Source organism: Numida meleagris, chromosome 4 (assembly GCF_002078875.1).
Source record: "Numida meleagris isolate 19003 breed g44 Domestic line chromosome 4, NumMel1.0, whole genome shotgun sequence".
In the NCBI taxonomy this organism is placed as follows: Eukaryota; Metazoa; Chordata; class Aves; order Galliformes; family Numididae; genus Numida; species Numida meleagris.
The window spans coordinates 66,787,257-66,808,123 of NC_034412.1; the positions used below are offsets into that span (position 1 = coordinate 66,787,257).

The 20,867-nt window shown below is 39.7% G+C and overlaps 1 protein-coding gene and 1 long non-coding RNA gene across 7 annotated transcripts in view; one reads left to right on the forward strand and one right to left on the reverse strand.

Annotated features, from left to right (window-relative positions):
- Nucleotides 502–8,165, reverse strand: CCDC110 (coiled-coil domain containing 110). 3 transcript variants are annotated; one of them, XM_021396859.1, is made up of 7 exons: nt 7,924–8,165; nt 7,701–7,753; nt 5,863–5,928; nt 5,150–5,272; nt 4,184–4,462; nt 2,437–3,679; nt 502–786 (listed from the first exon to the last, which is right to left on the reverse strand). In XM_021396859.1, exons 1-7 carry the CDS (start codon nt 8,024–8,026, stop codon nt 716–718), a joined length of 1,938 nt encoding a protein of 645 aa, XP_021252534.1. In that variant the 5' UTR covers nt 8,027–8,165; the 3' UTR covers nt 502–715. The 3 variants fall into 3 exon arrangements, with proteins under 3 accessions (XP_021252534.1, XP_021252535.1, XP_021252533.1); XM_021396860.1 differs by lacking the exon at nt 4,184–4,462; XM_021396858.1 differs by having other exon boundaries at nt 2,437–4,462.
- LOC110398869 overlaps nt 8,366–20,867 on the forward strand; it is a 60,417-nt gene continuing 47,915 nt past the window's right edge. The window contains exons 1-2 of one of the 4 annotated variants that reach the window (XR_002438710.1): nt 8,468–8,554; nt 10,901–10,973. This is a non-coding gene — a long non-coding RNA (uncharacterized LOC110398869). Of the gene's footprint in view, nt 10,974–20,867 lie in introns of all 4 variants that reach the window. The other 3 variants (XR_002438707.1, XR_002438708.1, XR_002438709.1) reach the window with 3 other exon arrangements.

The following is a 20,867-nucleotide window of genomic DNA, read 5'->3' on the forward strand; positions in this document are numbered from 1 at the left end:
GTTTAACACTCTTCCTCTGTTTCCTGACAACTCTAGCTGCTGCCACATTCTCCAACAGTAGCTCCATTTCCCTCTGTGTACATGCAAGTATCTTAACAAATGTAATCTTTCAAACTATGTTCTTCTAGGGTGGAACTATGATCCTAACTTTTATCAGGCTTTTTTATATGTGGTCCAAGAAATTTGTTCATGTAAATACCCCTCAGCATTTACATTTCTGAATTATTGAGATGTTTATTCTTTAAGAATCATTGCTGCTGTTCTCAGGATAAGGAGTTTTTTTTTGTTTGTTTTTTCCTTATTAGTAAATTCTAGACTAGGTCTCACATTTCCTAACGTCAAAGAAAATAAAAATAAACAGTTGTTGGCCAGGTCTTCCAGTATTTATTAAGGCATAAAACCTCTTGCTTTTAGATTAGGTGGACACAACAATATTTTAAAATACTAATTTGTACAATAATTTTGATGTTTTCTTTATCCAAAGACCTGTAACAGAATTCCTTTTTTTTTTTTTTTAACACATTGTATTAGATAATGGTTTTGGTGCTAGCTTTAGGTGTCTTCTTTGTACAGGTCATCAGGACAATATGCCATGCTGTTCACTTGCGAACTCTGCAGATTCAGCCTTCCTAGATAGATTGGACTGCACTGTACTTCCTTCTAACTGCTGTTCGGATGCAGTACAGATGAAGACTGCTCTGAAGTTTTTCTTTCCTTACTTTTCCTTCCACCTCTTCAGTTCTTCCTCTTGTATTTTCTTCCGTATTTTAGTTATCTTTTCATTCCCTAGCAAAACAGGGAAATGAGATTAAAATACATGGCACATCACAAAAAAACAAAAACAAACAAACAAAAACCCAACACAACGACCTAGCTTGTTTTAAGAATTTTTTAGTGAATGTAAACTAACTTTATGTGGTCATTATAGGAAGCAACTGCTTCCCCTGATATGACCCCATCAGAAACTGTGTGCTCTGAGAAAGCTGATGCCCGTTTCTAGCTAGGTAGGGCCTTTGAATACTGTTTAATACAAATAATTGTGTCACCTGGCTTCTTGTCAGTGCATTTTACCATGATGGTGGAATTTAGAACTTTCTTAAATTTCAGAGAGGGAGGACATCAGACATTATATTATTTTCATATAACAACTTCCGTAACAGAATAAATATAGTCAGTCACCTTTACAATAGATTCTGACCACAATTTAATACTTACAATATGACACGACTTTCTGTATCAAATGCAATTAAATGCCTGACCACCTATTCAGCAGCCCAAGTATTTACCATTTTATCGTTGCTAGTGAATCTGAGTGTGCAGTGCAAAATTATAGCATATAATTTTTTCCTATCTCCAGTAAAAACCAAACAATCAAAACAGCAAAATATTTTGTACTTTAAAATGTTTTTACAGGAAAAAGTGTTAAGAGGTAGATTAAGACTTTTAATGTTCCTTTAACTTGTTCTAATATTGTATCTGTACTGGTACAAAAATATGCTCAACATTTAGGGTGCTGTATTAAAACCAGACAAATAATTGTTTCTTTGTTACAATCTGTCTTTATGAATTATTCAAGAAATAGATTACTTTTATGTAGTAACAGTCTCTAAAGATGTAGTGCCTTTTATTGGCTAGGGACTTGTTTACCAGTGGTTATATTAGGAGGAAAGTGAAGATAAATAATTACCTCTCAGTCCACTCTGGAAACACCAATAACTAATTACACAGCCTTAATGTAACAGATTTATTTAGTATGTAGTAAAAAAAATAATGTATTAGAATAAAGGGAAATAGTGTGGTAGAGACACTACATACAGACTACTTCAACTTCACAGACTATTATATGCAGTATTTTTGGGAAATTCTTCTTCCCTGTGGTCCCATGGCTGAGAAAATCAGTCTTTGTGCAGTGACTAATTAGCGGAGATTAATTTTTGTGCTTTTTATAACTATGACCGTGTTCTCAGAACACATTTACATGGAAAAGTTGAAATTCACGTTTCAGCTAATAAGCTTTCTAAGTCATTAAAAGAGTAAACAGATAAAAGTAGCTTGTGTTGATTACACATAGATCAGAATTAGAAGTCATCTAAAGCATAGGTAAACGTAAGTTACATTTTATTTAGGACTTCTTGCAAAATAACCTGTGAAATGTGGCATGTACTAAACTGTTCAGCTAAAAGGCTGCTAAGATTCCCTTCTGAGTCTGAAATCTTTGGGACAGAATTCAATCTCCTGTCAACTGTCATAGTTTCATCACATTTCCATACACTACTTCTGTTGCGTAAGGATCTGTTCTTGTAAATCTGTAAAATTCAGCCAAGTATCAATAAGAGCAGACAGTTTTGAGAACATTACAAAAAATATTGAAAAGACTGTAAATGATCTAACAAACAAAACAAAAGATAGTAAGCTACTGTGAATTGAAAGTCTTACCTTGTGAAAGGTACTCCAAATCAGGAATTTCTTTACAAGTTCTAGTGGAATGTTCAGAATAACAGTTATTTTCCATGATGCCAGAACTGGAATAGGGTTTCTTCTGTGCCCATGCTAAAGATGTAGCTTGGCCTTGGAGATAAACAAAATTCTTATGCAAACGGCGGAATTCAAGCTGTAATACATCTCTCTCATTTTCAATAGTCTGCAGGTGATTTTCTAATAGTAAGCATTCTTCAGTCAGTTTTCTAATGTCATTTTCATATTTGGAAGCATATTGTCTATATTCATTCAATTCTTTCTTAAGTAGCTGATTTTCCTCTGCGATGTCTGTTATTACTTTTGATAACCTCTTGTATTCTGTGTTTGCAGTGGTCAAGTTATATTTTAAAAGATCGATATCTGCTTTTGTGTTTCTGAGTTCAGTCATGAGTTTCTTTTCTGTATACACTTTATCTGACTGGACTTTGTTGATGTCCTTCAGCAGCATCTGTTTAGTATTAGAACATTCTTGCAGAGTCATTTCAAGGTTAAGCTTTTCCTCTGGAAGCGTTTGCATTAATTGAAGAGGAGTCTCCAGTTCAGATTTTGGTGCAGTTTCTTTTTCTTTCATTTGTTGTATTTCACTCTGATTTCCTTCAAACTCTTGCTCTAGGGAGCTCTTTTCTTCTGTAAACTGACGTATTTTTATATCAAGTTTTTTATTTGTTTCTTGTGAATTGGAGCACTTGTGTTTCAAGGACTCTAGAGTCACATTGAGCCTCCCTTTTTCACAACTACCAGCAGTCATCTTTTCTTCCGATTTCTTGTTCCTAATTTGAAAATCATGTAGTGCCTGTATTGTGTCTTTGTTTCCATTGTGGTGTTGATTCTTTTCCTTCTCAAGGATTATTTTCTGGTTCTGGAGTTCTTTACATTTTCTTAACAGGTTCTTTACTTCCTTAACACATTCCTCATTGCCTTCAGGTAATTTAACCAACTGAATTTGCATACTTCTCTTTTCTTTAGCTAAGTCCTTAATTTTCATATTGTATTTTGATATTTTTTCTTTCAAAGACTGTATGGTATCAGCAAGAGATTTGACATTGTTCCTGAGAGTTAGGTTTTCATTCTGAAGATAATGTACTCTTTTTTGCACATGCTCAGAATTTTTCAGAGACTTATGCAATGCTTCAATTTCTCCATCGTATTCAGGGGCTAATTTGTTTTCACTGAACTTCTGATCTCCTCGCCTCAGTAGTGTCTGGTTAAAAAAAGCCAGTTGTTCTTTTCCTAGTTGCTGTTTGTGATCAAGCATTTGTAGCTTATTTTTCACCATTTTGGAAAACAAATTTACCTGGCATCTGTTACTTTCATTGCAACTACTTTTAAATTCTTCAAGTATATTTCTGCTTTCAGAGTCTGCTTTTTCATTGCATGTTGTTGTAGGAGAGCCCCATACACTGGCACATTCAGAATCTTTATAAAATTCTTGACCAAAATGCAGGCAATTTTCATTAAGTGGAACTGAAGCAATATGTGATTTATCTGAAGTGGTCACAATTTTTGCAACTTCTTTTAAGTTATTTAATTTTGCTCTGTATACAGATTTTTCTGTATTTTGGGCTAACAAATCTGAATTAATACTGACCGACTTCCAAAATTCTTGTTTCAGCAACTTGGTAGGATAATTGTTATCATTTATTTTACAGAATTCTTTCCTGTATTCAGGTAAATGTATAGGAAGTTTAGATTTACTAAAAATTACCTTCTCCTGGGCAGCATCCAACCTTTCTGTCTCCAAATCAGTGCCAGATACCAGATGTCCACATGTAAACTCATTGTTTATTGTAAGTATCCTTTTGTTTCCAATTAGATTTTCTGAATTTTCAACCTTTTCAGTTTTCACAGAAATCTTATGTGAATTTTTTATATCACTGACCACATTTCCAGTATTGCAACGTGCTTCCACATACTCCTCAGAAAAGGATTGTTGGTCATGGTGAACTTTTCTTTTAGAAGGTAGCAATTCAGGATATTCCATAGGCTACCTCACAAAATTAAAAACAAACGCACAAAAAAAAAATCATTCTGTAAGAATTATGAAACATTGCAGTAATGGAGGCATAAGACATGGGAGCTGCTATAAAAGCCACTTCTCAATCAAGACTTGCACAATTTGATGCCATTTAGCCATCAAAATGTAAACAATTTTAATCAGCCTCATTTAATTCAGTACTGGGTTTTGGAGCAAGCACCACATACTGCGTGTCTTAAACTGATTATATTTCAAACAAAGGAGAGATGACCTAAGGAGATTATTGTTTGTCTTTGATGGTTTTGTCATCCTAGTCAGCATGAATTAAGGGCAAAATGGAGTAACAAAATAGACACAGAAAAAGTAGGTTTTATTCCCTTCCTTGATTTCTGTCCCCTCCTTGGCTCTGTCCTGTCTCACTATATGCTTTGTATTGCATTCCGTATCCAGTGAAAATAATCCAAATGAATTTGGGGAAGATCAAGTTACTATTTTATCTGTGCAAAAAAGAAATGGAACTTTAATTAAAGGGAGTGGAAGGAAACAGTATACATATTTATGGTTTCTCAGGAGGAAGACACTTGTTATTTTTTTGTACCCAGAATACCTGTTGGGTTATTTTCCAAAAAATATAACTATCAAATCCAAAATCCATCTAAAGAATAACTTATTTGTAGGTGAAAATTGTTAACATACCAGAGATGCATTAGTTGCTGTGCAAGAGATGTGTGCAGTCGTCATAATCTTGGCTGAAATATGTACTGGAGTTTTCATTTCAAATATATTTTGATTTACTATGTCACTGATTTCAAACTGTACCTGAAAAAGATAGTTTATAGAAAACTTACATGTATAAATATTTCACTTTCCAAAATACACTGTTAATCAGGAAGTTCTCTCCTGCGAAGGACAAACAATGGAAAATGTAGTGTAGGAACAGGGAACAGTGTATAACCAGCAAAGCATAAAGCTAAACATCCTTCCTGCATCAGGTCTTCAGCTTTTATATAACTAATCAGATAAATGATGCTCCTCAAAGGGTGGCCTAGCATTTTGTGGGAAATGGCAGTTTGCAGCATTGGAGCAGGTTCTGATGTCTAATGACTAACATCAGGTGGAATTGAAACTTACTTGAAAACAACAGTTTCCTTGAGGTTATAGTAGTGCAAATTAGAGAAAGATCTAGCCTGTCTCTGTTTTGTTTTCTTCCAAACTCAGTTTTGTTATTCCTCTGTTTTTCTACGACCCTAATCAACACTACGACTAAGAGCAAGAACCTAGAAGTGAGATTATTTTGTCAGCTGTCTTAATGTATATTTAATGTACATAATAACCTAAAATACTTATGGCAGTATCTAAAAATGCAGGAGTTGGTATTTATATTTAAGTGCATTTGTGCTGTTTTTTACCATGTTTGCATTCTCCAGAGTCTGTTTCTGAAATGTCTGAAATGATTCCAGCTGTTGTTGAAGAATCTAAAATGTAGAAACAAAATATCAGAAAACTGGTAGTTTTTTTTTTTTTTTTAAATGAATTGGGTATTTTCTGTTTAACTTAACTGTTTACTGACATTGTTTTCATCCAGATTTTCTTACCTCTCAGTAGCCATTTAGAAACTTATTTGCAATACTGGAAGGATTTCAGCATCATTCTTCATGGATGGTTGCTCACGTCACAGAAAGCACTATCACATCTGGCATTACTTTTGTCCTTAGTTTTTACCATGAGACCAAACATGTTTATGTTTGAATTCTACTCCAATACTCCAATTCCAAAGATCATCCTTTTGGTTTAAATTGTGGAGTACTGGCTGGACAACATAAGAAAGTTGGACTGTCTCTGGGAACAGAGACATAAATAGTGTCTATCTTTTACATAGGTCATAGAATGTTTTACTGAATGAATCACTATTAGGGCACAGAAATTCAGAAACTCAGTAAAAATTTCAGCTAAAGGAATAAGCACGGGCATAGAGCAAAATGTGTAGTTTTCTACATGTTTTGCTTTGGAAGAAAATTCCCCAGAACTAGAAAAGAGGCAGGTATCACAGAATCATAGAATGGTTTGGGTTAGAAGGGACCTTTAAGATGATCTAGTTCCAACCCCCCTGCTGTAGGCAGGGACACTACCCACTAGACCAGTCTGCTCAGTGCACCATCCAGCCTGGTTTTGAAGGCCTCCAAGGAGGGGGCACTCCACCTCCCTGGGCAACCTGTTCAAGTGTCTCACCACACTCACAGTAAAGAATTTCTTCCTAATATCTAGTCTAAATCTAACCTCTTCCAGTTTAAAGCCATTTCCCCTCTTTCTGTTGCTACATGCCCTTATAAAAAATCCCTCCCTATCTTTCCTTTAGGCCCCCTTCAGGTACTGGAAAGCCACTATAAGGTCTCCCTGGATCCTTCTCTTCTCCAGACTGAAGAACCACAACGTTCTCAGCCTGTCCTCATAGAGGAAGTCCTCCAGCCCTCTGCTGATTTTTGTGGCCCTCCTCTGGACTTGCTCCAACAGCTCAGTGTCTTTCTTGTGTGGGGGCCCCAGAACTGGAAGCAGTACTAGTCCAGGTGGGGTCTCATGAGAGCAGAATAGAGGGGCAGAATTGCCTCCCTCAACCTCCTGGTCATGATTCTCTTGATACAACCCAGGATACAGTTAGAAATACCGTATAGAGATATTATGTATAGAGTACAGGTAGAGGTATAGAGAATATATTAGGTATAGAGTACTGTAAAGCCTATGCCTAAGTTATTAAAATATCTGGTGTTAAAAGCAGAACCAATATGCTTTATTAATCAGTATCCAAATACAAATTCTAGTTCAAAAGTATGCTGTTCATTTCAAAATATTTCAGCAAATTTAACTTCTTAGTGAAAAATATCAGCTCCAGTTTTAAATATACTGAAACAATCAAACATTCACTCTACTTATGTTCAGGAATATGTCAAACAGATTCACACATAAAGAGCAATGTAAAGGAGACTAGCTTTACATGAAATAATCCTGTAAGCGCTGGGAATTAACATTTCATCCCAGCAGCTCCTGTGAACATGAAGGAAGGCCCCTTAGTTCCGTAGCTCCTGCTGCTCCAGCTTTCAGCCTGGGACAGGCCAGTTTGCCCACAGTGGTTTGGCCATGCCAACAGGCACATCCACGTGCTTAACTAGATGCACCACGTGGAACTCCTGCTAGCTGAGGCTCTGTGCCCCGCCATCCTACTCGTGTCTGCAGACAGAATCAATCAGCTTACTTCCAGTGCTGTTTGCAGGTGAATTGGATCTTCTGCTTCTATTGTATGATTACCTGCAAACATAAATGACATTTCTACAGTTAGCACTGCCTGAAGTTCTCAGGTAGAGCTGTTTCATATCTAACTGGGCATCAATAAGAGGAAATGGAGAAAACTCAAGCCTTGCGGTTGCTGAGGAAGGACCTAACAGTGTATTTTTTTGGGACCTCGGCAGAGCGCATACCTCGATGGCCCCGCAGCATTGCCCTGCGTGATGGCCGGCCCGCCCAGCCCCGCGGCCAGCCCGGCATTCCGGCGCTAGGTCGTGGCCGCGCAGATTCTCCCATCGCCGCGGGCTGCGTTGGCCCACACCATCCACCCCCTCAGGAGGAGGAGGACCGGGGCAGCGTGCCGGTCCTCTCGCGACCCTGAGGCAGCGCGGCGTGTGGGTGTGTAGCATTGTCGTCACACACGCGGTGACGCACAGCCCCCACGCATTTCGCTCCCGCCGCTGCGTACAGCCGGGCTCCTCTGCGCGGGACGGTAGGGCCGCCATGCCACCGCCAGGGGGCGCGCCGCAGCCCCTATACTGGGCGCGCTCAGGTGCTCGGCTTCCTCCTTGGTGCCATGTTTTATGGTAAAGAAAACGTTCACTGTGCATTACCTGTATTCACGAGAGCAGTCAAGGAAGGACTGCTGTTATAATTAAACGACTCAGGTGCACGAAGCCTGCAAAGTTGGACACAGGTTGTTAGGCATGGTTGCTACTCATAAGGCACCTGTGAGGAGAGCTAACACCAGGAAACCTTGGCTTGCAAAAAAGTACCTGCTGGCAGATGTAGTTGATATTCTTTCAGGAAATAGTACCACCAGAGGTAATTTTTTTCTTAAACTGTGCGTTTCATCTGTATCAGGGTTTCAAGTTAATGCTTATGGAACAGTCAATTGGCAAAACATGTATTTTTAAACTCAGTATTGTGTAAAAGCTAAGATCAGGCCAGTAGAACTTGTCTATGAATGATCAAATTAAACTTGATGTTTTTTAATTGGCATTCAAATTTTGCGTAGAGTGCGGTTACTTCTTTCAAGATTTTAGGGAAAAAGTGGATGAAATATGTGGTATATATGTCTTTTAAATAGCTTTAGTGGTGGGAGGAAATTTCTGAGGTTTTTTTTTTACTATTCAGTCAGGGGACTCAGCATTCAGGCTTTATGCTAGGAGCTTGTGCATGTGCTCATAGCGTTAGGAGGCTGTAGTTTGACTGACATAAAGGCATTAATAATGGGACACTTGAATTTCCCTTTGAAAGGATAGTTTGCAATTATCTGGATACAGGCCTCTGTATTCAGCAAGAACCGTGAAAAATAATAGAATAAACAGCTGTTCTTTCTGGATTTCTTTCTCAACATACAAGAAAACTTTTCAGTGCAGAAGGAAGTCCCAGGAAGTTAAACACTGCACGAAATCACAGAAAACAGCAGTGGGTCATTAAGTTTGGCTCCAAAGGAAGAATTGATTTAGCTTGAATTTGTCAGTTCTGTGTTTGCGCCCAGTGGAGATCTTAGAAGCTCTCCATCCGTCTGTCATGAGGTCTTTTCTATAGTATTTTAGAAACCTGTTTTTAAGATAAAGATTCACCTACATTGCAAGCTCTAACCAACCCTAAAAAATCTTCATAAGAAATATAGAGGAGAAAGAAACTGAAAAACAGAGACAGACAGGAGCAGCAAGTAACAATGCAGTGCATCAGAAACACCGCATAAGTGGTTGAAATTCAGGAAGCACTGAAAAGTAAAATGAGAAATTGAATGGTCAGGATTCTGAAAAATGAGATATGTTTAGCAGCAGGCAGTTACTTGGGTAAATACAAGCCACTTAATTATGAGGTTATATTACTGAATTTGAGGAATAATGGGGTCTTTGAGGAATAAAAACCCCACAAACTTTCAAAAGATAACTTTTATACAACATTTAAGATATAAATAAGTGTTTGAAATAGTTGAGCTACCTTGGAAGAACTAAGAAAATTCGTAATTCAGCATAAAATTTTAATGGTGATTAGAGAGTAAAAAAAAGGGCTGGTAGAAGAAGCCTTGAGTTTGCTTTAAAAAGGATATTTTGGAATTTTCAAGGCTATGGAAGTCTACTGGATTACAATTTTGGGGAAAGAAGATAGAAAATAAAATCGACTAAAATATATGCAAGGGTAAAGCTAAGTAAAAATTACAAGGGGGGAATGATGTGATGCAAACCGTTGCATTGGAGGGAAGAGCTAGGAATGCACTTAGTGGAAGTAAATAAATAAAGGCAGTGCCCTGTGAGTATGTGCGAAAACAAACAGACAAACAAAAACAACTTTAAAAATTCAGCAGAAAGGAAGAATACAAGTATAAGGAAATGCAGTACTTCGTGCCTTCATGCTGTATGTCAAGGGTAGCTTCACAACGTGTTGGCTGTCAGTGTTCTCCTATGGTTTGAAAAAGAGACTCTTCCAAGAGCTTGTCAGACCCAGACTTCTGTGGCCTCCAAGGCAGGAGTAGGGGACCAATCTCTCAGATGAGCCCTTGTTGTGTAGTCCCAATCTCTGTATACAAATGTTGGAGATTGCCTTTTAGCTGTTTGAGGTGTTTCTGGCATTAGATTCTGAATGAGACTTAGTGGTTGCCATTATATGTTTGTGATGTGCTTGTATGGCTCATCTAGTTTATCCCCCACTGCTTTCCTTAAGAGCTGCGGGCTACTGACCAGATCCCTTTTAATCTGGGAGGTGCTATAGCAGGTGAATGTGATACCTAATGTCACATTAAAGGGTTTGATTAAAAAATGAGTTGTATGACAAAAGTGTATAGCCATTTGGTCACATGACATGAAAATAGTTTCTCCTTTGTAGATAGATGAATTGCATGCGGAATTAAAGCAGGAATGTCCGACCTTTTGACTTACCTGGGCTGCATTGAATGAAGAGGAATGTCTTGGGCTGCATATGAAATATGTAATGTAGTTAATGTATGTAACTAACAAAACTTTTTTTAAAATTAAAACATAAAAAAGGCAACAAAAACATAAAACTAGCGGGTTGGACACGTATGACTGATCAAACTGAATCTTGAAAAGAAGTAACTAATAAATAAAGGAAATAAATTTCAAAATGTCTTTCTTTATTGGATAAATATATGTAAAAAGTAATTGTGCCTCATGAAGTTATTCTTTTGTTTATAAGGTTGCTTACTGAACAGGAGGAGATGAAGAGAAGGGATGGGAGAAGTCCTTAGGTTTCACCTAAGGAGCAGAAAGTAAGCATCTTTTATTTACAACTTCTTGCCTCTTCCAACTATAGTCATTTAGGTGTGAATGTCTAAAACTCTGAAACTTAGAAAAATCTGTATTTGATTACAGCATTCTTCTTTAGGAGAAAGGAAGGTGATACATTTTGAATGTGTTTTGGCTGTGAAAAATCTTGTGTTTGCTCAGTCCTTGTCTAAGCAGGTATAACTATTCTCAGAAAAAAAAAAAACTTTTTGAAACTGATGCTGAGTACATATCCCACCTTTTAAAAGATTGCAAAAAATACTGATTTGTGAGTCATTTCAACATCATCTAATGAAAAACTTCAGATGAATGCAAGTATTATTATTTTAGAATGAGGGTGCAAGAATTACCAAGGATTACAGTTATTTTCCTCAACTGATATCTGAGATTGATTGCCTCCTCCTTAAAGAAAGCCTTCATAGAAAGTCAGTAACATTCACTTACTGTTTTCATTTAAAACAAACAAACAACAGTATGGTGGAAAGAGATTTAAAAACAGACTGCTGTCCTCCTAACTTGGAGTATCACATCCCAAACTGTCTTAAGACTGTATGACTCAGGTCTTTACAGACCCAGGAATCTTCTTAGGATAATCTAGTTTAAATGTGAACAGCTGGTTTCATTTGTCTATCCCCCTAAATATGACAGAAATGTTAAATCAGCTACAGGGGCAGCTGTTACCTCTTGATTATTGTGAGACTATGAGTAGATAGCTTCCATGAACCTTTGAACAGGTGCAACCTAGTCACGTTGATTAAAACATTATAGCAGTAACTATCCAAGTATGTGAAGCATTAAGATCTGATGAGGTGATCATAGAGATAGAATGCATTAAATACTTGGAGACATCAGTTGGACTCTCTAACTTGGGAGGCAACATATAAGCTGTAGCTGCTGTCAATTTACTTAAATTGACGTGTTTTAGAGAGATCTGAAATGTCAAAGACAGACTCATATAATAAACCAAAAAAAAATATTCTTCTGTCACCACTGTGACAAACTTGAATTTTTTAGATAGGAAATGTACGTATGTAGCTATTATATTATCCTGATTAGGTTACTACTAATTCATTTCTACCACATATCCAGGGCATAAACTGAGATAAAAAGTTAAACACTTCGTTTTTTGCTGGCCTTTGAATCAGGGGAAAAAAAAACAGAGTATCCCCCTTTCGTATTACTGTATTATGTTTTGTATTGTGGTGATAGCATGAATTAGAGCCCTTTCAGCATTTAGGAGGAAGGAATGTTCTGGAAAATTGAATTACTATGAAAATTCTTCTGGCAAACAGCATTGAGATCCAGTGCAGCACTGCTGTATGAGTGCCTCAGTGGTTTTGCATTTTTCATTTACATGCCCCAGCAGAATTCTGATTGATTTAACTGCTCATTATCTGCCCAGATGATAAAATGCATATTTTACTCAATCCTTACTTTTATTTAGAGGTGGGCCATAGCTGATACTATTTTATGGTAACAGTCTTCAAAAGCCTGTGTTCAGGTGTGACTTTAAAGGAACAGCCTTCTTGTCAGAGTTATTAAGACTCCACTCTTCAGAAGAGGGCTTACCTCACTAACTTCTGTTGTGGATCTGTAAGGAAAGACAGCACCTGTATCTCAGTAATCATTTCTGAAATGTTATTATTTCATCCACTGTGAAAGATGAGAGCAGCTCTTGATTCAGGAAGGGCAGTTACTAAAAGGCAGTGCGTAGGAGGTATGTAGGAAAGACAATCAACAGAGCACTGTGGTGTACGTATACGTGGATAAGAATCTCATAAATCTTAATGAGAATGGAAAAGGCTGGATAAACTACGAGTCAGAGAATAAATACGTGAACATTTTTAGAATTATTATCCTGTATTGGGATAAAAAAATCTTGTGATTATGTCATCATTAATTAGCTTACACTCCCATAGAAGTGTGAACAACTAGTCTTGTTAACACAGCGCAGGATCCCTACCTGGTCTCATGTTTTTTATGATTCATTTGAGTTTAGGGAAGAGAGAAATTTTTATGACCTACCCAGGAACTGGATCAGTTAATAAAAGGTTTTGCTGCCATCTTGGTGTATAACTAATTTTTACACATTTTACCTGCATATTTTTATTTTGTGTTGAATCATTGCTTGTGCATTTTTCTCTTGCTTACTAACTCTTACAGTTTTTTTTTTTTTTTTTTTTTACCTCAGTCTACCAGTCTTCTGTGAAAGGAAGCAAAGGAGCAAAATATGTACAAATTATCATGTCATTTATCCTTCACAGCGCCTTTTCCCTTCTGTACTATATCTGCCCGGTCTGCTTAGTGTGGATTTTAAGCTATGGGGTAGCTATTGTTATTCTTTGCATAGTGCCTGTTGCAGCTGGATCATCTTTGTATCTGACTGTTCTTGCAGTGTGTGCTTCTCTTATAAATAATAAAATGAAATAAAGGAAGTCTGCTGCCGGGGGAGGGTGGCAGGGATTCCACTTGTGTGAAGTGTGAGCATGTGGATGAGCTGCTCAGCCTGGTAGTGGAGCTCAAGGAGGAGGTAGAGAGATTAAGATCTATCAGGGAATGTGAGCAGGAGATAGACTGGTGGTGTAACTCTCTGCAGGGAAGATGATGGAGTGATACCCCCCAAATGGTGGCAGATTCTCTCACCTGCCATGATCGAGCTGAGGGAAATAAACTGGGAGAAGAGGAGGAATGGAAACAGGTCCCAGCTCGGCGACACAGGCAACCCCCATCCCGGCCTACCTCAGTTCCCTAGGTGCCTCTCTGTAACAGGTTTGAGGCCCTGGAACCTGAGAGAGAGGTGAGTGAAGATGCAGGAGGAGGTCGGCCTGCAAAGTTGCCAAAGTTGCCTAGGGTGAGATGGTCGACTCCACGCCTTGAGACTGCCTCCGCCAGGAAGGACAGAAGGGTGATTGTTGTAGGCAGCTCCCTTCTGAGGGAAATGGAGGGCCCTATATGTCGGCCTGACCCTACCCGTAGGGAGGTGTGCTGCCTCCCTGGGGCCTGAGTCAGGGATATCTCTAGAAAACTCACCAGTTTGATCCACCCCTCTGGTTATTATCCTTTATTAATAATTCAGGCCGGCAGCGATGAGACTGCTGACAGAAGCCTGAAAGTTATCAAAAATGACTTCAGGGGACTAGGGCGGTTGGTTCAGGGAGTAGGAGTACAGGTGGTATTTTCTTCTATCCCTTCATTTTCAGAGAAGGACACTGAAAGGGGCAGGAAAACCCATCTCATAAACACATGGCTGAAAGGCTGGTGCAAACACAAGAATTTTGGGTTCTTTGATCACGGGGCGGTTTACTCGGCACCAGGCCTGAGGTCTGCTGATGGGTCTGTCCTGTCTCAAAGGGGGAAACACATAATTGCCCAGGAGCTGGAAAGGCTTATAGAGAGGGCTTTAAACTAGAGATGAAGAGGGAGGGGGATAAAACCAGCCTTGCAGGAGGTGTGCCTAGGCGAGCATTGGGATTAGGGGTGAGGCAAGGGACTCAGCTGAAGTGTGTCTATGCCAATGCCCACAGCATGAGCAACAAACAGGAGGAGCTGGAAGCCTTCGTGTGGCAAACTATGACTTAGTTGCCATTACAGAAACATGGTGGGATCGCTCCCATGACTGGAGTGCTGCGATGGATGGCTACAAGCTCTTCAGAAAGGACAGGCAAGGAAGGGGGGGTGGTGTGGTGCTCTCTATGTTAGAGAGTGTTTTGATGTTATTGAACTTGCAACTGGGGAAGATAACATTGAATCTCTATGGGTTAGGATCAAAGGAAAGGCTGACAAGGCAGACATCCTGGTCGGGGGTCTGTTATAGACCGCCTAACCAGGATGAAGAGACAAATGAGGCATTCTATAAACAGCTGGCTGAAGTTGCACAATCACCAGCCCTTGCCCTCATGAGGGACTTCAACTTCCCTGATATATGCTAGGAATACAACACGGCGCAGAAGAAGCAGTCTAGGAGGTTTCTAGAGTGTATGGAAGATAACTTCCTTCTGCAGCTGGTGAGAGAACCTACCAGGGGAGGTGCCCTGCTAGACCTGCTGTTTACAAACAGGGAAGGTCTGGTGGGAGATGTGGAAGCTGGGGGCTGTCTTGGACATAGCGACCATGAAATGGTAGAGTTCTCAATTCTTGGTGGAACCAGTAGAGGGGACAGCAAAACTGCTACCTTGGACTTTCAGAGGGCAGACATTGAATTGTTCAGGAGACTGGTAGGGAGGGTCCCTTGGGATTCAGTCTTGGAGAGTAAGGGGGTACAGGAAGGCTGGTTGCTCCTCAAGAAGGAAGTCCTGAAGGCGCAGGAACAGGCTGTCCCCCTGAGCTGCAAGATGAGCCAGCGGGGAAGGAGACCGGTGTGGATGAACAGGGAGCTTTTCCTGAGGCTCCAGGAGAAAAAGAGAATCTACCTCCTGTGGAAGAAGGGACAGGCAACTTGGAGAGAGTACAAAGAGGTTGTTAGCATGTGCAGGGAGAAAATTAGAAAGGCAAAGGCCCAGCTCGAACTAAGCTTGGCTGCTGGGATAAAAAGGAACAAGAAACTCTTCTACAAATATATTAACAGTAAGAGGAGGACCAAGGAGAATCTCTGTTGTTTACAGGACATGGCTGGGAATGTGGCCACTGAGGACAATGAAAAGGCTGAGGTTCTCAATGCCTTTTTTACGTCTGTCTTTAAAAGCCAGACCAGTTGTCCTCAGAGTACTCTACTCTCTGACCTGGAAGTCTTGGATGGGGAGCGAAATAACCCCCCCACGATTCAAGAGGAAATGGTCAGAGACCTACTACTCCACCTGGACTGCCACAAGTCCATGGGGCCGGACGAGATGCACCCGAGAGTACTGAGGGAGCTGGCGGAGGAGATAGCCAAGCCACTTTCCATCATCTGCTTGTGTTCCTGGTCAACTGGAGAGGTCCCAGAAGACTGGAGACTTGCCAATGTGACTCCCATCTACAAGAAGGGTCGTAAGGAGGATCTGGGGAACTACAGGCCTGTCAGCCTGACCTCGGTGCCAGGGAAGGTTATGGAGCAGATTGTCCTGAGGGAGATCATCCGACATTTGCAGGACAACCAGGGTATCAGGCCCAGCCAGCATGGGTTTGTGAAGGGCAGGTCCTGCTTGACCAAACTGATCTCCTTCTATGATCGAGTGACCCATCTGGTGGATGAGGGAAAGGCTGTTGATGTGGTCTACCTAGACTTCAGCAAAGCCTTTGACACTGTCTCCCACAGTATTCTCCTGGAGAAGCTGGCAGCCCATGGCTCGGACAGGTACATTCTTTGCTGGGTAAGGAGCTGGCTGGAGGGCCGGGCCCAGAGAGTGGTGGTGAATGGAGTTAAATCCAGCTGGCGACCGGTCACGAGTGGTGTTCCCCAGGGGTTGGTGCTGGGGCCTGTCCTTTTCAATATCTTTATTGATGACCTGGGTGAGGGCATTGAGAGCACCCTCAGTAAGTTTGCAGACATCACCAAGCTGGCTGGAAGTGTTGATCTGCCTGGGGGTAGAGAGGCCCTACAGAGAGATCTGGACAGGCTGGATCTCTGGGCTGAAGGCAATGGGATGAGGTTCAACAAGACTAAGTGCCGGGTCCTGCACTTTGGCCGCAACAACCCCAGGCAACGCTACAGGCTTGGGGCAGAGTGGCTGGAAGGTTGTGTAGAGGAAACAGACCTGGGGATATTGGTCGATGCTCTGCTGAGCATGAGCCAGCAGTGTGCCCAGGTGGCCAAGAAGGCCAATGGCTTCCTGGTTTGTATCAGAAATAGTGTTGCCAGTAGGAGTAGGGAAGTCATTGTCCCTCTGTGCTCAGCACTGGTGAGGCCACGCCTCGAGTACTGTGTCCAGTTTTGGGCCCCTCACTGCAAGAAAGACATTGAGGCCCTGGAGCATGTTCAGAGGAGGGCGACAAAGCTGGTGAGGGGTCTGGAGCACAGGCCTTATGAGGAGCGGCGGAGGGAGCTGGGATTGTTCAGCCTGGAGAAGAGGAGGCTCAGGGGAGACCTTATTGCTCTCTGTAACTACCTGAAGGGAGGTTGTAGTGAGCTGGGGGTCAGCCTCTTCTCTCTTGTAACTGGTGACGGGATGAGGGGGAATGGCCTCAAGTTGCACCAGGAGAAATTTAGGCTGGACACTAGGAAATTCTACTCTTCTGAAAGAGTGGTCAGGCGCTGGAGTGGGCTGCCCAGGGAGGTGGTTGAGTCACCGTCCCTGGAGGTGTTCAATAAATGTTTAGATGTGGTGTTGAGAGACATGGTTTAGTGGGGTTATTGGTGGTAGGTGGATGGTTGGACTGGAGATCTTGTAGGTCTTTTCCAACCTAGCTAATTCTATGATTCTATGAGGTCGTGGAAGAATCTCACTTTGAAAGATGTGTACTTATCACCTCATACATTCTACTTAGGTACAGTTTTGAATTGGCTCACTCAAAGAGAGGCAAGATGTAGAGCAGTGAACAGCAGTGCTTTCTGTAAAAGTGAGTGTAGTTTTGAAGCTAGGGGTATTGCAGTGAAAATGAAATAGAGTGAATCTGCAAGAATAAAACATCAGGAAGGAATATAATTCTTGATATTAATTAAAGAGCCAAAGTTAAAGTGTTTTGGTTAAATACTTTCTATTTTGGTTTTAACACACTCCCAGCTTTTTTAAATGTAGAAAATGTAAAGCTGTAGATATTCCAATGTTAGCCAAGTATAGCAGTGGCAAGAATTATTCATGATACTGCCTATTACAGAAATTTCAGTCAGGAATATGATTACTAAGTAGCTAGCTAGCATTCATTGAGTATGCTGGATGAGTTCGACACACAAATGAAGTAGTCAATATAGGAAAAGAGTATTTTACCTATAAATAGACTGAAAGACAAACAGATTGTCTTGTCTGCAATCATAGCTTCTCCTTAGGATTTACTCTTTCTCAAAGAAAAACTTGCCTGTGCTTTGTGTATCTGCACAACCTGTAAGTACCTTGTAATTCTACTGGCTATTAAGCTGGTGCTCTGAATCTTCATTTCTACCTACAAAGAAAGTGAGTATTTCTGTGACTTGTGCCAGTCATGTAAGGTGCTGTTAGAGGCACCCTTCAGGTTTTGTGTAATGCCATAAACAACTTTACTCTTTGTCATAATAATGGAAACTTATTTTTTTGCTTGAAAGTGTTGAAATTTGTCTGCACGTATTATGCTTTTTTTTGATTGTTTGTTTTGGCCATTGAACATATTGTTCCAGCCATATCTCTTTAATGTACCTGGTCTAGTTAAAATTTACCATTTTGTAGGCTGCTGGTTTAGCAGGACAATTAAAAACCTCTTAAATCAGGAAAATACTAAAAAGACTGTAAAAAGTAATTTTATAAATAATGAGATGTACAAAAATTTGTTTTCAAATGATTATCTAGAAAAGAAAGAGCCAAGACTGTGAAAAACTTGCCAGAGATTTTTCCTCTTGCTCAGAATGTTCTCTGTGTTTACTAACAAAGTCCAACAGAGCTGTAATTTTTCCAGCACGAAATGTGCGGAACTTTCCTTGATGCTTTATTTTGGACATTTGTCCTAGCTTGTGTCATGGAGAGCTTTTTTCAGAGTAATACAGTCTACAATCATTCAAGACTTTCCTAGATCCCTTAGTGGTCTTTGGATCATGCCATGGTGTGGGGAGAGCAAGGATAACAAAAAGCACTCACTCAGAGTGCTAAAACAAATGTGTGCTTTACTGTATCTAGAATCAAAATCCTTTGTAAACTCAAGCATTGTGTAGATGGTATTACTTACCAAGCATACAGTGTGAAACAAGGTTTTAGTTGGTAATGCCACAAAACTACTGAGTATATGTTGAAGAGTCACAGAATGCGCTGAACTCTAAACTAAAAGTATTAAGGAATAATCTGCTTGTGGAACTTTCTCATTAATTTCAAAAAGAAACTGTCTGGATAACTTACTTGGATGAGAGGAGGGAAAAAAAATCGAAACACAGAAAGGCAAATCTGCATAATGCTGTTGCCTTTAGAAAGTTTGCTGGATATACATTGACAAACATACTTTGTTTCCCATTGTTTTATTTATAAATGTTTAAACCAACAAGGTAAATAATAAGTTTATTCTTGCTAAGAAGCCCCCCTAAAGGACAGTTTAATTCTAAGACCTTTATTGTATATGCAAATCAGGTCTACATCTAATGGTACGGTAATTTCCTATTACATGGTTTATATGGTTTATAGAAACTTGAACCAAAATTCCTGATCAAATCATCTTTAAGTGAAATTCTTGAGCAAACAGATAAAAATTATACATATTGGATCAATCTCTAATTTTAAACACGATCAGTAATTTAATTTCTGTGAAGAAACTTTTTACCAGTGAAAGTTGCAATAAATGCTTCAGGGTATGTCTGCAATAGCAGGCAGCATGGTGCAGTACGAGCAGATCAGTTGGTTCTGAGGATGTGGCATCTACATAATGTGTATTTCAGGGAGAGCTCTAATTTGATTCTGCTGAATGACTTCCCATTAGTGGTTGGTGTGTGTTAGCAGTGCTGCCAGAGATCATCTTCTAGTTATGATTTCATCATAAAGGCAATCATTTTATGTACTTTGAAATTGTTGTATGATGTGAGGCAAAATGGAGTAAGCGGAATGATGAGGGACTTCAAAAGCACATTTCTGATCTGAACAAAAGTGTTAATATATTTTTAAAGTGTTGGAATGCAGTTGAAAACCTAAGAAGGCTGTTGAGTTTGTGGAAACATAGAGTTTATTTTAACTGCTTTAAAGAGGTTTTAAAGTGTCAAGTCATTAGTAGCACTTTAGCATTACGTAAGAGAATGAAAGCATTTGTCTTGGAACAGTTGATACAGAAGCACTGTGTAAACTAATCTGGTGTATGTTTAGATGCAATTTTTGTCTTGCTTATTTGAAGAGTTAAAATTTCATGTGTTTCCAGCTCATCCTAGAATAGCCCTGTTGTTTATGCAGTAGTAACATAGCTGAGGAAAGCTTTTCACACCTGTTGATCGACATCTGAAGAGTCCAGATAACAAGCATGTGAAGTCACACTTACTATCTTTCTCTCCATCTAAAAATAAATGCTGTAGCTCTCCCTAGCTTGCAATATATATATATATATCTGTAAAGTCCGGACACAGCTGAGCAGCATAGTAGTGTTACGCTGTCTTGATTTAGTGGGTATGCCATTCTTAAGCCAGCAGATAAAGTGGATTGTTCTTTAGCTGAACATTTTGTATGTAAGGGATTTGTGCCAATAAGCCCTGACACCCACCAGAGGTAAAGAATGTGGCCTTGAGCACACTACAGAGAGAACTGCTGCATCTTCCTCTCACATTTAAATCTCTGTATTTAATATCTTCAGACTGAAGATAAGGTAGGATGTGATTTCCAATTCTTCTCTATCAGGATCAAAGATTTTTGAATCTGAATGAATTGAACATTGATGTTTCTTTTGTATTACAGTGGTGTAAAGGTTTTCACATGGGTTGGTACTTGCAATTATATAGGCTTTCTAGTTCTATTAAAATCATCTCTGATCTCAAACCTCTCAAAATAGCACCATGTCATGATGCAATGCTACTGAACTTCCCCCAAAGATTTGTCATCAGGTTATGTTCTCTGGCTTTCTTTTAACCTAATAAATCTTGCAGCTACATTTCCTGGAGTTTCCCCATGTTTTCAATTGGTATGTTTGGCTTGTTAAAGAGAGGGAAGTTTCAAGTCCTCAGTTTGGAAAGCACATCATTGCATTCACTTTCAGAAAGCTGATTTTGCCAGGATTGTATGTTCAAATGTCTAGTATAAAACTTGTTTCATTCTTGCAAGCTGTTTGATAAAATCGAAAGCATACTTTTCAGTGTGACGGAAAATGCCTAACTT